Genomic DNA, 15,485 nt, shown 5'->3' with positions numbered 1-15,485 from the left:
AATGGTCTAATGACAATGCTGATTGTCAGGACATTAGTAATCTTACTGGGGTTTCTGTCCAGACAGTCTCAGGTAGAGGTCGTAGATGAGGGCAGGGAACTTGTGGCTGACCAGGATCCAATACTGGTTCATCAGGTAGTTGGAGGTGATGTTGGCGTTGGGCCTTCTGAAAGCCTGCTCCAGAGGGTTCCTCTTGAAGCTGGACATCACATGGTGCTCTGAGAGAGAATACAAAGGAGTTAAAAATGTGAAGGAATCTGGGGCTTGGAGCTGACAGCTCTATTCTGTTGTGGCATTTTCAGGGGTGTAACGTTAGGGAAGTGCCTCTCACATCCTCCTTAGCCACTATATCAGAGAATTGGAATGGTTCCAGGGGTGTGGTTTTCTGTTGCACTAATGACCTCATTCACAGCAGCTGCACACCTTCCCCACCTGGCTGCAATCAAGGCTGCTCAGACCAAGGTAAAACTGCTGGGGGAACTGCTAGTGAAAGAACCAGTGGGTGATACTGGTGTGAATTTGTTCTTTCTGCTTTCTTTTGAAGTCTCGTGACCCACCAGCCTCTATAAAGAAGTGAACAGCCTTACGAGGTTAGTTCCTCCTGTGTAGGAGAAGACTATCTGGGGTAAGCCCGAGGGTAGCTCTCTCCTGTTGAGTTGTAGTTTTGTCATTTTGAGGCTTTCCCATTTAATTTATTCCCTGTAACTGTTTTAGTTCTTTAGTTTTCAAGTTGATCTCATCACTTTTGAGACATCTCCACAAGATGAGAGCCAAGTGGAGGAAGAAGCGTATGCGATGGCTGAAGCGTAAAAGGTGGAAAATGAGGCAGAGGTCCAAGTAGACTGGGCCCATCCCCTACAGCTGTGATACCATTCTGGTGGTTGAAGCCTGTGGTCCATGATGTGCCAAGAGATGAACCACGGTTGTCTGAAGCCAACCTCATTGCACTGGAGTAAAGGACAGATTTTTCATAAGGGATATTTTGCAAATTCTTAACATGCTGTAAGAATTGCAATTCATGAAATGGATGCAACCTCCACAAATGAATACATGTCATACTAAATGGAGTGTCTTGGATTTATGTCCAGAATAATAGAAAATGCTCTGAGACCACGTGCCACACTACATATGACCCTTCGAGGAATCAAAGCCACACCCCTGATGTTGCACTGTGCTCCAGCACATTTCTGTGGATCAACTGTCATTAATTGTATTTTTATTAGTTCTAAGATATTAACTCTAAGTAGCACAATATTTTGGCCAGGATTCAATCTGATGGTGATTTGTTGACTATGTGCCATTTAAAGGGAGAACATGCTGTGTTTACCGTGAACGTGGGAACACTGCCTTTACTAGGTGCATAGCTGACAAAGGGTGGTGTTATTGAATCCCGGCCACAGTGAATATTCTCCAGCCCCGCTAACAAGAGTTGAAAGATGGTTTTGGTGTTGAGGGTGAGTGTTCCCGGCTAGGGAAAGGTAACACAAATATACATTTTTTGAAAAAGGGCATCAGCAAGATTAGAACCTGTGACCTTCTGGTCCCTATCCCTAGTCCACTGCGCTAGTAGGGGGGAGGGCAGCACCCTTGTTTTTCCATGTATTTAATGCTGTTCTGTCAAAGTAAGTGTTTGGTAAGGAAAACAAAAGTCACAGCCAGGATTTGAACTGGCAACCTTTTGGGTCATGCTGAACACCCTCCATCCACCTCCAACCTACCTCCCTGAAAGCATTTATTTTATTTGACTCTCAGCTGTAAACTCCACCCACTGACATGTTAGTTTATGCTCTGCCCACTGAGTTTTCATCCAACCAATCACATTTGTTCTGCCCTAGAAAGTGGAGCTTCCCTCAGAACAAGATTGAGGCCGGGGATCAAGTCATGGTGATGTTAAATGGTACATTGTCAGGTGTCTAGTGCGCTGTTCTATAACAAGCCTTGGATTGAATCCCAGCCTGAATGAGAAACTCCTGAGCACTATTCCAGGGCTCCTTCCAGGGCTCCTTCATCGGTTCCTTGGGAGATTCTCTATTGCACAAAATTCTGGCCTCTGTCCTCTCCTCAGTGATAAGTGGTCAAGTGGTCACGGAGAGTGTCAATTCGTTAGTAAGCTATCAGAGGAGTGTGCTTCTTCACGGATGCTAGCGCCGAAGTGTTTTAAAATGTTCCACACCCCCTTTGAATCAGCTGTTGTTTTCTTGAAGGAGAAAACCAGGCACACATTTAAAACGATACTCTATTATCCTTTTATCTATAGAATGTACTGCAGAAGTAGCTATATTCGTTTTCATCACTTTGTATTTTGTGGTTCCTCCTCTGTAAACGTCATTTGTCTGATGATGAGCGAGTGAATGACCGTCTCATTTCTTGCAAGAGCATTTCCCTCCACGTTTCCTCTCCTTACCGCCACTCCTCAATTATATTGACCTTTTTCAAAACGGGGTGAGAAGAGGACAGTGGAGAGAAGGTGACAAAAACCAATTAAGGTACCAGAATTTTGATAACATCCATCCAGCAAACGTCCAACTTCCCTAAGCAGCCCCATGGGCCCCCTAGACCCAGTTTGATTAGCTTGATTCTTAGCTCTTATGTGGTCCGGTAGATTAGTGCCCGCTATCCCAGATTTATAACAGCGAGGCAGAGTGACGAGCCTTAATCCCGCTGCCAGCCATCTGATGTCAATTTCCCAGAGTGAAAGGAGCAGATTCACTAATCTGAGAGCGTAGGGACCCTGGCTGTCGCCCGCTACCGCGCTAATCTGAGCCTGACTGATACCCGGCCCGCATGCATCCTTTTCATCCCAGTGGTCCACTGGGATGTACTGTAGATGATGGGCCGGGAGGTGAGCTGCCACCACAACCAAAATGCTGGTGGGGTGATGATTTCTCTACTTGTTATTTTTGGGCAACTGTGCTTTACTGCTGATGGGAGTTGTCATTTGGGCAGATCCACAGTGGTGAGGTCAAACAGATGGACACAGTGTGGGGGTTCAGATGTAATGTTCTACTAGCTGCCAGAAGGTGGCAGTAGACCCTCGCCACTGTCAAATCCCTGGGCATCTAATTATGACACAGATCATTTATCCAGCTGCATCTCACTGCTACACCATTCAAATGGATTTAGGAGAACCAGGACTGACAGGCAACCCACAGTTTCATATCCCCTGTGGGAATGTATGATGCATAGTTTCATAGTCACAACACCATCAACCAAATGGATCACTAGTCACTTTAATGTTTACATATCTTGCATTACTCATCTCATATGTATATACTGTATTGTATACCATCTATTGCATCTTGCCTATGCCGCTCTGTCATTGCTCATCCACATATTTATATGTATATATTCTTATTCCATTCCTTTACTTAGATTTGTGTGTTTTAGGTAGTTCTTGTGGAATTGTTAGATTACATGTTAGATATTGCAGCACTGTTGGAACTAGAAGCACAAGCAATTCGCTACACTCGCAATAACATCTGTTAACCATGTGTATGTGACTAATAAAATTTGATAGGATCAAGATTTCAACTACTGAAGTATATTGATAAAGGACGACGGAAGCCACAGTGGTTAATGAGCAAGCACTAATGATGTCACTGTAACAGACAGACAGACAGACACCTACCGATCTCTCCCCAGTGGAAAGGGTTGATTCCGCCCGTTGTGCAGTTGTAAACCAGCGCTGCTTTGGGTCTGCAAGGGAGCAGAGAGATGAGGTCAGAGGGATCAAAGGGGAGGGTCCATTAGGACACATCTATAAAATGACATCACAAACACAAAATCACATCAATTGAAAACACTGGGCTTCCTCATCAGTCAATGGTGTAGAGCTGGGGAGATGTGTTCGAACAAACTGGGCGAAGGTAGGTTTACAGGAGGTCTTTCTGCAGGTCTATATGGGGGTGTCTGTTTGTGTGGGTTAAACCATACAGTCATTGGTCAAACCATATTCCACCTGGGGGGAAAGTTAACCTGTGCACTGCCGTGTACCAGCCAGCGGCCAGGGTCAGGTTGATGACCACGTCCACGGGGATGAGGTCCGCCACCGCATCATTGTTGGCTCTCATGGTGCGCAGGATGCCCTTCCCCGCCTGATCAGACAGGACACAGGGTTACCACCACATCTCATCACCTGATCATTTAAACTAGTGGCATCAAAATGAGCAAACTTACTATATGGAAAATACAACTAATAAGTACATGCTGGTACTTACAGCGATGAAGACTCCGCTTGGTCCATTGAAGTTGTCGATCCAGCCCTGAGACAGAAGAATAGGGAGGGAATAAGTGAGTGTAATGAGAGATTAGGGGCTCTATTCAATCCGTACGGAACATTTTAATCCGTTATTTCAATTTAAAGGCAATGTTCCAGTGTTAGCGGACACTGCATTCCCGGTAAATGCTGCATATGTCTGCTCAATCGGAAATGACCTAAAAATGTATATCTCGCAGTCTGGAACGCTGCAGCGACGCAGACGGAATAGAGACGTAGCTGAAAGAGAAGCCTAAGTACCCCCCTTATATAGCTACATCTATTTTTGGACTTATAAATTAATGATATATACCTATTGATTGTTGAAGAATATAACTTATAAATGCCTCATTAGCTTAGTTCAACTGTCATACCCCATCAGAACCCAAAATACAAGCTTGTTTAACTTTAATGTTTGTAAATATAAACAAACACTACATAGCCTAAAAACATGGTTAAAACTATACATTTTATATCATGGAGGGTTAGTCCTTGCATCCATAGCTCTGTCTAGGAATTTGATAGTGGTTACATTTCTACAGGCCCATTTTTTTATTTAACCAGGCAAGTCAGTTAAGAACAAATTCTTATTTTCAATGACGACCTAGGAACAGTGGGTTAACTGCCTTGTTCAGGGGCAGAACGACAGATTTTTACCTTGTCAGCTCACGGATTCCATTTACCTTGTCAGCTCAGGGATTCGTTGGGCCAACAACTTTTCGGTTACTGGCCCAACGCTCTAACCACTAGGCTACCTGCCTCAGCTTTTTACCAAAACACAGGCAGGGTTTCAGCTTTGTTACTGTTTCAATTAGGAATTCTAGCTTCAAGCACCACTATAACATTGCTGCAACATCATCAAGTTACAGATAGCCTCCTAACAGCAACATCAATTAGATTGTTGTGTATCTACTGAGTTAGCATTCCAGTGGTGTGCTAGGCTAGCTAGCTAGCTACCTATGGAGAGTGAGACTGAGATAGGGAGAGTAACAGTGTCCACATCAATTAGCCCTCCGGTAATACATTGGTAATAGACTGGGCTTATTTTTGTGGTGTGTCTGTGGCTTGTCCCTACAGGGTAAGGCTACATGGTCTGGTGCAGACAGACAGACCATCAGTCAGACAAATAAAAGTCCTTATCACACCGTCTCAGAGACAATTTCTGCAGGTATACATCTTTGATGTAGGGGATTGCCTGTGACATTTTAACACTTAACGGAGTTCTGAGGACATGGAGATTGAAGTTCATCACCCCCCCCCCCCCCCCCCCCCCCCCCACCCCCTCTCCCGTTGCTCCCACTGTCTCGAGCTGCCCGCGCAATAAACTGGTAAAGCGTGATCTTTTGGCTGTTTTGCCGCCAGGCCTGGATCCTGCACTGTTGAAACGTTACAGCCCCAGAAAACTAAATGCAGCCCTGGGGCTATATAGTCGTTTTCTGTGAATATACTTAGTGCTGTTTAAAAGTGTATTATACTCTACTGAAAACTCTGAAAGTGTGCATCTTTTCATCTTCAAGATCTTTGGTCTCTTTCTGTGTGAATTCATGGAGCATCAGACGTTCAAATAATATTCCTGTAGGAAAATAAAGTAAGCATGTCACTTGAATTTGCGGGAAAGAACTTTGACGAATATTATAATCACGAAAATGATGAAATGTTGAACACCATCCTCCCATTGCTCCTCCAAAATGTTAAGCAGCAATAAAGTCTGCATTTATTTTTTAAACGCTTTAATATGTCCATCTGCCGCTATGCTAAGTGAGATTAAAATGCTTAACGCTGTGGAATCCTTACGCTAAGATGTTAGCCTACACTACAGCAGCCAGACAGATTAGAAAATAAAAAGCAGCTTACTCATGAAAGTACCATCACCCTGCACATCCAGAAGAGGACTGGCCACCCCTCGGAAGCTGGTTCCTAGCTAGCTTTCTTCCTAGATTCCTGCCTTTCTAGGGGCAACTGCTGATGTCAAAAGGTCTTTATAAAATACATTATATTGATTGATTGATTGATTGATTACTGCACCCACTGAACGTTCAGAGTGGCCTTTCCATGACCCTACAGTTGCTTTTCAGTGACCTTCAATCTAGTAGGAGACATTCAGAGGCTCTCCGGTTTCAGCCCTGGCAGTAGTTTCCCCATCGCCCCTTCCTTGCCCCCCTCACATCGCCTACCCAGCTGTTGGGGTCAGGGACGCTCCTCTTCGAGTCCTGGAATCCAACCCAGCCATAATTTCTGAACCATTAGAACCATTAGACCTGTCCTGGTCCAACCCTAATACAAACTTTACTCAGCACTACACACCCAATCCCCCTTTAAGTCTGACTGTACACAGGGGAGATATATTGACCAGTGTACCGTTACAGCGATCGATCGCTAATTCCCATCCATTTGGCACCACAGCAGGATATGATGGTGTGAGAATTGACAGGAGTCTGACTGAGCCCTTTAACTGTCACAGTGAAAGTGCTACATAGATTTTTATAAATTGTGATACATTTCCCAACAGGCTGAGCCAATCCCACTTCTTCTGATACACTTATCTTGCTGACCAGTCAATACACTGTTTAAAGTCCACAGACTACATACAGAATGTGATCCATGTATCTATTGATCATCTATTGCTGCCAGCTATCCAGTGCCAGGGTCCAGTAGAGTAATCCAGTCCCACAGAATGATGTATGTATATGATACTGTATCTCTATGGTAACGGTACTCACAGGGAAAGGCTCCTGCCAGCTGGCTCCCACTATGGAGGGTCTGATGATGCCGATGCTGAGCTTGCTGCTCTCTTTCTGGACCACGCACTCTGCCAGGGCTTTGGTGTAGGTGTAGGTGTTGGGGCGCTCCCCGATGAGGCGCGGCGTGATGTCACGGACGATACTGTCCTCCATCCACCTGCAGCCACAGACACAAGAGAACACTCACAATGAGACTCACATCACAATGGTACAGGACACATGGCAGGATTGAAGTAAAGTTAGCATTTTGTGTAGATAGATGAAACGTCATTCACTCTGATAGCTGTCTGTGATGGTATTTATAATCAATTATTAGTTGGAAATGGCACAAGGTGGTGTGGTCTTGACAGCACCCTTGGTTCGGTTCAATTCCATTTCAATCAGTTCATTCAGGAGATGAATTGAAATTCAATGAATATACTGTCATTTATCTAACTAGGGGTCAAACTAAGATTCTATTAGATCTGCGCTAGACGACACCAGCAGAGAGGTTGTTTAGAGGTTTAGAGGCCTAGAGGTTGTTTAGAGGTTTAGAGGTATAGAGTTTGTTTAGAGGTTTAGAGGCATAGAGCTTGTTTAGAGGTTTAGAGGCCTAGAGGTTGTTTAGAGGTTTAGAGGTATAGAGGTTGTTTAGAGGTTTAGAGGCATAGAGGTTGTTTAGAGGTTTAGAGGCATAGAGGTTGTTTAGAGGTTTAGAGACATAGAGGTTGTTTAGAGGTTTAGAGGTATAGAGTTTGTTTAGAGGTTTAGAGGTATAGAGGTTCTTTAGAGGTTTAGAGGCATAGAGGTTGTTTAGAGGTATAGAGGTTGTTTAGAGGTTTAGAGGCATAGAGGTTGTTTAGAGGTTTAGAGGCATAGAGGTTGTTTAGAGGTTTAGAGGCATAGAGCTTGTTTAGAGGTTTAGAAGATTGAGGTTGTTTAGAGGTTTAGAGGCATAGAGTTTGTTTAGAGGTTTAGAGGCCTAGAGTTTGTTTAGAGGTTTAGAGTCCTAGAGCTTGTTTAGAGGTTTAGAGGCATAGAGGTTGTTTTGGCGGTGTTGGAGGTGTAACTGCGTTAGAGCTGTCAAATCCACAAGTGGCTCCCGGCATTATACCTAAAGAGGACATTTTCTGGTTCTGAACTTCCAACGTGAGTGGAATGGGTGTTGCTTCGTGACAATAATCACAAGAGCAGCTGCTCACCGATGTGACAGGTACAGCGTAGTTCCACCTCCGGCTGCGCCAAAACATTAGCTATGCCAGTTAATGCTTGATCTGACTGAATCCAGGCCTAAGTGCCATTTATCTTCACTGAGCATATTTTCAATGCACGAAATTTGCAAATGAATTCACTTCCTGAATAGATGGAGTCGTAATAGCAGCAAACCCACCCCCAACTCGGATGCAGAAAGTAGACTTCACACTACTCACTCCAGGGAGTCGATGAGCTTCTTGGGTTCTACAGGCGGTGGGTAGATGATCTCGTCGATGTGTCTGCGGTTGCAGTTGGCGTAGGCTGTGGAGATGTGGATGAAGGCCTGGAGGTGGTGCATCTGCTGGGCCAGATTCAGGAGCTGCTGCGTGGCTATCACATTCAGCTGCAGGGCGTGTCTGGGAAGAGAGGAGATACACACACACACAGCAGGACTAGGTAAGAGATCACTGTGCATAAGTACACTAAGAAGCATAAGCACACTATGCATTCCAGTAATATCATCACAAGGAGAGAAGTGAGACAGTGAGAGAGAGAGAGAGAGAGAGAGAGAGAGAGAGAGAGAGAGCGAGAGAGAGACAGACAGACAGACAGACAGACAGTGACTGAAAGAGACCGAGATAGAGAGAAAGCGACAGAGAGAGAGAGAGAGAGAGAGAGAGAGAGACAGACCCAGAGAGAGAGAGACAGACAGACAGTGACTGAAAGAGACAGAGAGAGACAGAGAGAGACAGAGAGAGAGAGAGAGACAGAGAGAGACAGAGAGAGACAGAGAGACCGAGAGAGACCGAGAGAGACCGAGAGAGACCGAGAGAGACCGAGAGAGAACGAGAGAGACAGAGAGACAGAGAGAGACCGAGAGAGACCGAGAGAGACCGAGAGAGACCGAGAGAGACAGAGAGAGACAGAGAGAGACAGAGAGAGACAGAGAGAGACCGAGAGAGACCGAGAGAGACCGAGAGAGACAGAGAGAGACAGAGAGAGACAGAGAGAGACAGAGAGAGACAGAGAGACCGAGAGAGACCGAGAGAGACAGAGAGAGACAGAGAGAGACCGAGAGAGACCGAGAGAGACCGAGAGAGACCGTGAGAGACAGAGAGAGACCGAGAGACCGTGAGAGACCGAGAGAGACCGAGAGAGACCGAGAGAGACCGAGAGAGACAGAGAAAGACCGAGAGAGACAGAGAGAAACAGAAAAAGAGAGAGAGGAGGGTGAGAGAGAGAGACAGAGAGAGACCGAGAGAGAAAGAGAGAAACAGAAAAAGAGAGAGAGGAGGGTGCGAGAGAGCACTTTGGAGGGTTGGCATTATAATCATCCTCCCTCACACCCTTTAATCCTCACACTTCATTCCAGCAATGTGCTTCCATTCCAGGAATAAACAGACAGAACTCTAGCTCACCTCTCAGCCAGTCTACAGAGAAAGATAGTGCTTCTCAGCCACAGTCAGGCAGTGTGGACGGTGTGTGTGTGTGTGTGTGTGTGTGTGTGTGTGTGTGTGTGTGTGTGTGTGTGTGTGTGTGTGTGTGTGTGTGTGTGTGTGTGAGAGCGCAGATGTCAGATGTGGTTTGGCAGCGGTTGCCCATTAACGGCAGGGCGGGGACGGCAGTCGTGACAGTCAGTGGCAGTGCCGTGTCACGGGGGATAAGAGTGGTAGTAGGCCGTACCACCGTTTGAGAACAATTATAGAGGACTATTCTAGAGCACTAGGCCAGTTTGAGAACTATTAAAGAGAACTATTCTAGAGCACTAGGCCAGTTTGAGAACTATTAAAGAGAGCTATTCTAGACCACTAGGCCAGTTTGAGAACTATTAAAGAGAACTATTCTAGACCACTAGGCCAGTTTGAGAACTATTATAGAGCACTATTCTAGAGCACTAGGCCAGTTTGAGAACTATTATAGAGCACTATTCTAGACCACTAGGCCAGTTTGAGAACTATTAAAGATAACTATTCTAGAGCACTAGGCCAGTTTGAGAACTATTAAAGAGAACTATTCTAGAGCACTAGGCCAGTTTGAGAACTATTAAAGAGAACTATTCTAGACCACTAGGCCAGTTTGAGAACTATTAAAGAGAACTATTCTAGAGCACTAGGCCAGTTTGAGAACTATTATAGAGCACTATTCTAGACCACTAGGCCAGTTTGAGAACTATTATAGAGTACTAGGCCAGTTTGAGAACTATTAAAGAGAACTATTCTAGAGCACTAGGCCAGTTTGAGAACTATTAAAGAGAACTATTCTAGACCACTAGGCCAGTTTGAGAACTATTAAAGAGAACTATTCTAGACCACTAGGCCAGTTTGAGAACTATTAAAGAGAACTATTCTAGAGCACTAGGCCAGTTTGAGAACTATTAAAGAGAACTATTCTAGACCACTAGGCCAGTTTGAGAACTATTATAGAGCACTATTCTAGAGCACTAGGCCAGTTTGAGAACTATTATAGAGCACTATTCTAGACCACTAGGCCAGTTTGAGAACTATTAAAGAGAACTATTCTAGAGCACTAGGCCAGTTTGAGAACTATTAAAGAGAACTATTCTAGAGCACTAGGCCAGTTTGAGAACTATTGAAGAGAACTATTCTAGAGCACTAGGCCAGTTTGAGAACTATTAAAGAGAACTATTCTAGAGCACTAGGACAGTTTGAGAACTATTAAAGAGAACTATTCTAGAGCACTAGGCCACTTTGAGAACTATTAAAGAGAACTATTCTAGAGCACTAGGCCAGTTTGAGAACTATTAAAGAGAACTATTCTAGAGCACTAGGCCAGTTTGAGAACTATTATAGAGGACTAGGACAGTTTGAGAACTATTAAAGAGAACTATTCTAGAGCACTAGGCCAGTTTGAGAACTATTATAGAGAACCTTTATAGAGCACTAGTAGAGTTTGAGAACTATTATAGAGGACTAGGACAGTTTGAGAACTATTATAGAGCACTAGGCCAGTTTGAACATTTTTAAAGAGCACTAGACTTGTTTGAGAACTATTACAGAGCACTAGGCCAGTTTGAGATCTTTTATAGAGCACTAGGCCAGTTTGATAACTATTACAGAGAACTAGTCCAGTTTGATAACTATTACAGAGCACTAGGCCAGTTTGATAACTATTACAGAGCACTAGGGTAGTTTGAGAACTCTTACATAACACTAGGCTAGTTTGAGAACTTTTATAGAACACAAGGGTAGTTTGAGAACTATTATAGAGCACTAGGCCAGTTTGAGAACTTTTAAAGAACACTAGGCCAGATAGATAACTATTATAGAGCACAAGGGTAGTTTGAGAACTATTATAAAACACTAGGCTAGTTTGAGAACTTTTAAAGAACACTAGGCCAGATAGAGAACTATTATAGAGCACTAGGGTAGTTTGAGAACTATTATAGAACACTAGGCTAGTTTGAGAACCTTTATAGAGCACTAGGGTAGTTTGAGAACTATTATAGAACACTAGGCTAGTTTGACAATGATTATAGAACACTAGGCTAGTTTGAGAACCTTTATAGAGCACTAGGGTAGTTTGAGAACTATTATAGAACACTAGGCTAGTTTGACAATGATTATAGAACACTAGGCTAGTTTGAGAACTTTTCTAGAGCACTAGGCCAGTTTGATAACTATTACTAGAGGACTAGGGTAGTTTGAGAACTATTATAGAGCACTAGGCCAGTTTGAGATCTATTATAGAGCACTAGGCTAGTTTGATAACTTTTATAGAGCACTAGGGTAGTTTGAGATCTATTATAGAGCACTAGGCCAGTTTGAGATCTATTATAGAGCACTAGGCTAGTTTGATAACTTTTATAGAGCACTAGGGTAGTTTGAGATCTATTATAGAGCACTAGGCCAGTTTGATAACTATTATAGAACACTAGGCTAGTTTGATAACTTTTATAAAGCACTAGGGTAGTTTGAGATCTATTATAGAGCACTAGGGTAGTTTGAGAACTATTACAGAGCACTAAGCCAGTTTGATAACTATTACAGAGCACTAGGCCAGTTTGAGATCTATTATAGAGCACTTGGCCAGTTTGATAACTATTACAGAGCACTAGGGTAGTTTGATAACTATTATAGAGCACTAGGGTAGTTTGAGAACTATTACAGAGCTCTAGGCCAGTTTGAGAACTATTATAGAGCACTAGGCCAGTTTGAGATCTATTATAGAGCACTAGGCCAGTTTGAGATCTATTATAGAGCACTAGAGTAGTTTGATAACTATTACAGAGCTCTAGGCCAGTTTGAGAACTATTATAGAGCACTAGGCCAGTTTGAGAACTATTATAGAGCACTAGGGTAGTTTGAGAGAGAACACCACTGTGACTGTGGACTGCTCCTAACTGTGTGTTCCTCACTGTTCCAAGCGCCTGAGTCATTAGTGAAGTCCGCTATTGTATTTTCATTAGGGTGCAAGATATACTGTATCCTAGCTATGGTGCTTATCACTGCTTCAGTGCTAGGCTTGACTAGCCTTGTACATTTGCACAGCACAGATGTTGTGTCTAGGGCGCTATCTGAAATGCTGTGGTCTGGGTCTCAGTGATTAAACTGTTGTCTGATTATGCTCCAACACCCCCTGGCAACTTTGTTTCCCTGAAGACGGGGTATCAACATTGTGTGTCAGACGAGAGATCGTGAGAGAGAACAGGGGAGAGAGAGAAATACAGAGGAAGGGATGGAGAGGTAGGGGTGAAAAGAGAAAGACAAAGTGAAAGAGGGAAGAGAAGAGAGCTATGATGCTGTTCAGAGAACAATCTCACAGCTTTTCCCTAACTGAGCTGTCAGTCATGGCTAATGTCCCGCCTCCCCACACCTCCTTTCACCTCTCTGACTGCATCTCATCCCTTAAGGCTGTCCTGTCTGTCCTACTCAACGGGATCTGTTCCCAGCAGCCACACAGACACCCAGACAGGCGTATTTAACAGTATGATGAAGACTTGTGAGAATACACTGAGACAGATAGACAGCTCTTTAATGTTTTAATAATCCCTCTGAATACCTCATTCCTGCTTCCTCACTGAGTAGGAGGGACATCTAAAGACATCTCTCTACCCCCTACAGCTTGCTACCTGCAGACTCCCTGGATACATCTCTCTCTCTATCTGTCTGTCTCTCTCTCACCACATGGAACATCGATCCACTGTCTACTATGTGAGATGATGAAACCACGTGGAATATTGAAAACTTAAACCGTTTCAAAAACCTTAATATAAATTCAATGTTACTGTATTCTATACATTGCATTGGATTTTGATTTAATATGTTTAATGACTTTTTATGTAAGTGTTTGCCTGTCAACCATTTTAGGTCAACAATGTTGCTTGACAGACGCTACACAGACGCTATATTATCGTGGAATCTCTGTTGCGTTTCTCAACATCCTCATCATACTCTAGATGTATCAGTTTTCCCATTGGTCAACACCAGAACACAAACAGTCCACACCATCAACCCATCATCACTTCCTGTAAGGAAGTCCCTGGACAATGGGCACTTCCTGGTACTAGGGACAATGACAAAGCAAAACCCTCCGACCCCATAAACCAGAACCGAGTAAAACATCAAAATAAAACATGTGGCCAAGATAAAGATGACCCTGGCCCCTATACGGGCTGAACTCCTCTCAACTAGAGACTGTCTACTGTGTTGACGTCATTTAATAGGATCTCTATGTTTTTCTACCTCTCTGTGTCAGACACAAGCTATGTCCATGCATTTATATAGAATCAAACGGATTTGATTTGTTGAGTTGATAAAGTAGTGAGTTAGCTTGATAGCTAGGTGATAGAGAACGAGCTAGTGTGTAGGGGGTGTGGTCCTCACTTGAGGGGTTCGTCGAAGCGGATGGTGGCAGCACAGTGGAAGATGATGTTGACGCAGGAGGTCAGTCTCTCTACGTCCTCAGGACTGATGGCCAGGGCAGGCTGTGTCAACTCACTGCTGATAGGAACTATCTTCTGGTGGAAGTCTGGGTTGTCCTCCCTCACGCGGTCAAACAGCTGCAGGTAATGCACACATACAGTAGATGCATCAGATCATATCAATGCATGTCAAGCCATTGATTTAGCCAGGTCCATATGTAAAGGACACTATATGCATTAACGTCTGTAACGATTCTGTCCACATGGATATTTGGCTGTAGGCTATTCCTCTGCACAACTGCTATTATGTAAAGCCATGTCAGCTTTTACCTAACAATAGCACCATAGTAGTATTTGCAAGCCTCAGTATTAACAATATGGGTCATGTTGCCCGATGTAATTGATGAACTACTGTGTGTGTGTGTGTGTGTGTGACATGTTCCCTGTTGCTGTGACTTGCTGTGACATGTTCCCTGTTGCTGTGACTTGCTGTGACATGTTCCCTGTTGCTGTGACTTGCTGTGACATGTTCCCTGTTGCTGTGACTTGCTGTGACATGTTCCCTGTTGCTGTGACTTGCTGTGACATGTTCCCTGTTGCTGTGACTTGCTGTGACATGTTCCCTGTCGCGTGCAGGAAATGAAACACCACCTCATCACCAAGGAGGGAGATAAAATCACTCCTTATCCTCCAAGCAAAAACCATTATAAATAAATGGTAGGTTTTAATCTTGAATGCAGGGAACTGTGTTTTAGGGCTGAATATAAGAACACAACAAACAGAAGGGAAGATAAAGTTTCTTATGACAGACGAGACATAAATCAAGTAGCTGGCCAGTGCGCACCTCAGATTTGGCTCTGGGTGTTGAGAATTAAGGAAGACACAAAACACAGAAAATTGTACTGGACATTTCAGATTGCTAGTGATTAAGAATAGCATGTGTGAGTTATGAAATTGGCTGTGTGTGTGTGTGTGTGTGTGTGTGTGTGTGTGTGTGTGTGTGTGTGTGTGTGTGTGTGTGTGTGTGTGTGTGTGTGTGTGTGTGTGTGTGTGTGTGTGTGTGTGTGTGGCAGCCCTGGTAAGCAGACCACTCTAAGTGAAGAGCAGGACAGATGTTGAGTAATGCCTCCAACAGCTGTTCATATCCATGTTCTCTCTCTCTCTATCTCCATCCCTCCTTACATCTATCTCTCTCTCCATCTCCATCCATCTCTCTCTCCATCTCCATCCCTCCCTACATCTATCTCTCTCTCCATCTCCATCCATCTCTCTCTCCATCTCCATCCCTCCCTACATCTATCTCTCTTTCTATATCCGTCTCTTTTCTGGCTCTCTAATGAGTCCATGTTGACTGCACTTTTCCTCACATCGTGACGAACTCTGATAAACTCTGTTGACCCCATTCACCCTGGTGGAAAAAGTCCCTGAGTTCAAA

At 44.0% G+C, this 15,485-nt stretch overlaps 1 protein-coding gene across 1 annotated transcript in view; it reads right to left on the bottom strand.

The window, feature by feature from the left end:
* The window catches only part of LOC115180093 (fatty acyl-CoA reductase 1), a 102,876-nt gene that overhangs the window by 1,230 nt on the left and 86,161 nt on the right, over positions 1–15,485 (bottom strand). Inside the window, exons 3-9 of the mRNA XM_029742005.1 lie at positions 14,013–14,188; positions 8,406–8,585; positions 6,976–7,153; positions 4,218–4,262; positions 3,976–4,094; positions 3,629–3,696; positions 47–218 (exon numbers count right to left, since the gene is read on the bottom strand). Coding sequence (XP_029597865.1) covers positions 47–218; positions 3,629–3,696; positions 3,976–4,094; positions 4,218–4,262; positions 6,976–7,153; positions 8,406–8,585; positions 14,013–14,188 — 938 coding nt within the window. The remainder of the gene's footprint in view (positions 1–46; positions 219–3,628; positions 3,697–3,975; positions 4,095–4,217; positions 4,263–6,975; positions 7,154–8,405; positions 8,586–14,012; positions 14,189–15,485) is intronic.

Source organism: Salmo trutta, chromosome 40 (genome assembly GCF_901001165.1).
Source record: "Salmo trutta chromosome 40, fSalTru1.1, whole genome shotgun sequence".
Taxonomy (NCBI): Eukaryota; Metazoa; Chordata; class Actinopteri; order Salmoniformes; family Salmonidae; genus Salmo; species Salmo trutta.
The sequence above is the reverse complement of the archived record's forward strand: the minus strand, read 5'-3'. Positions and strand labels throughout refer to the sequence as shown.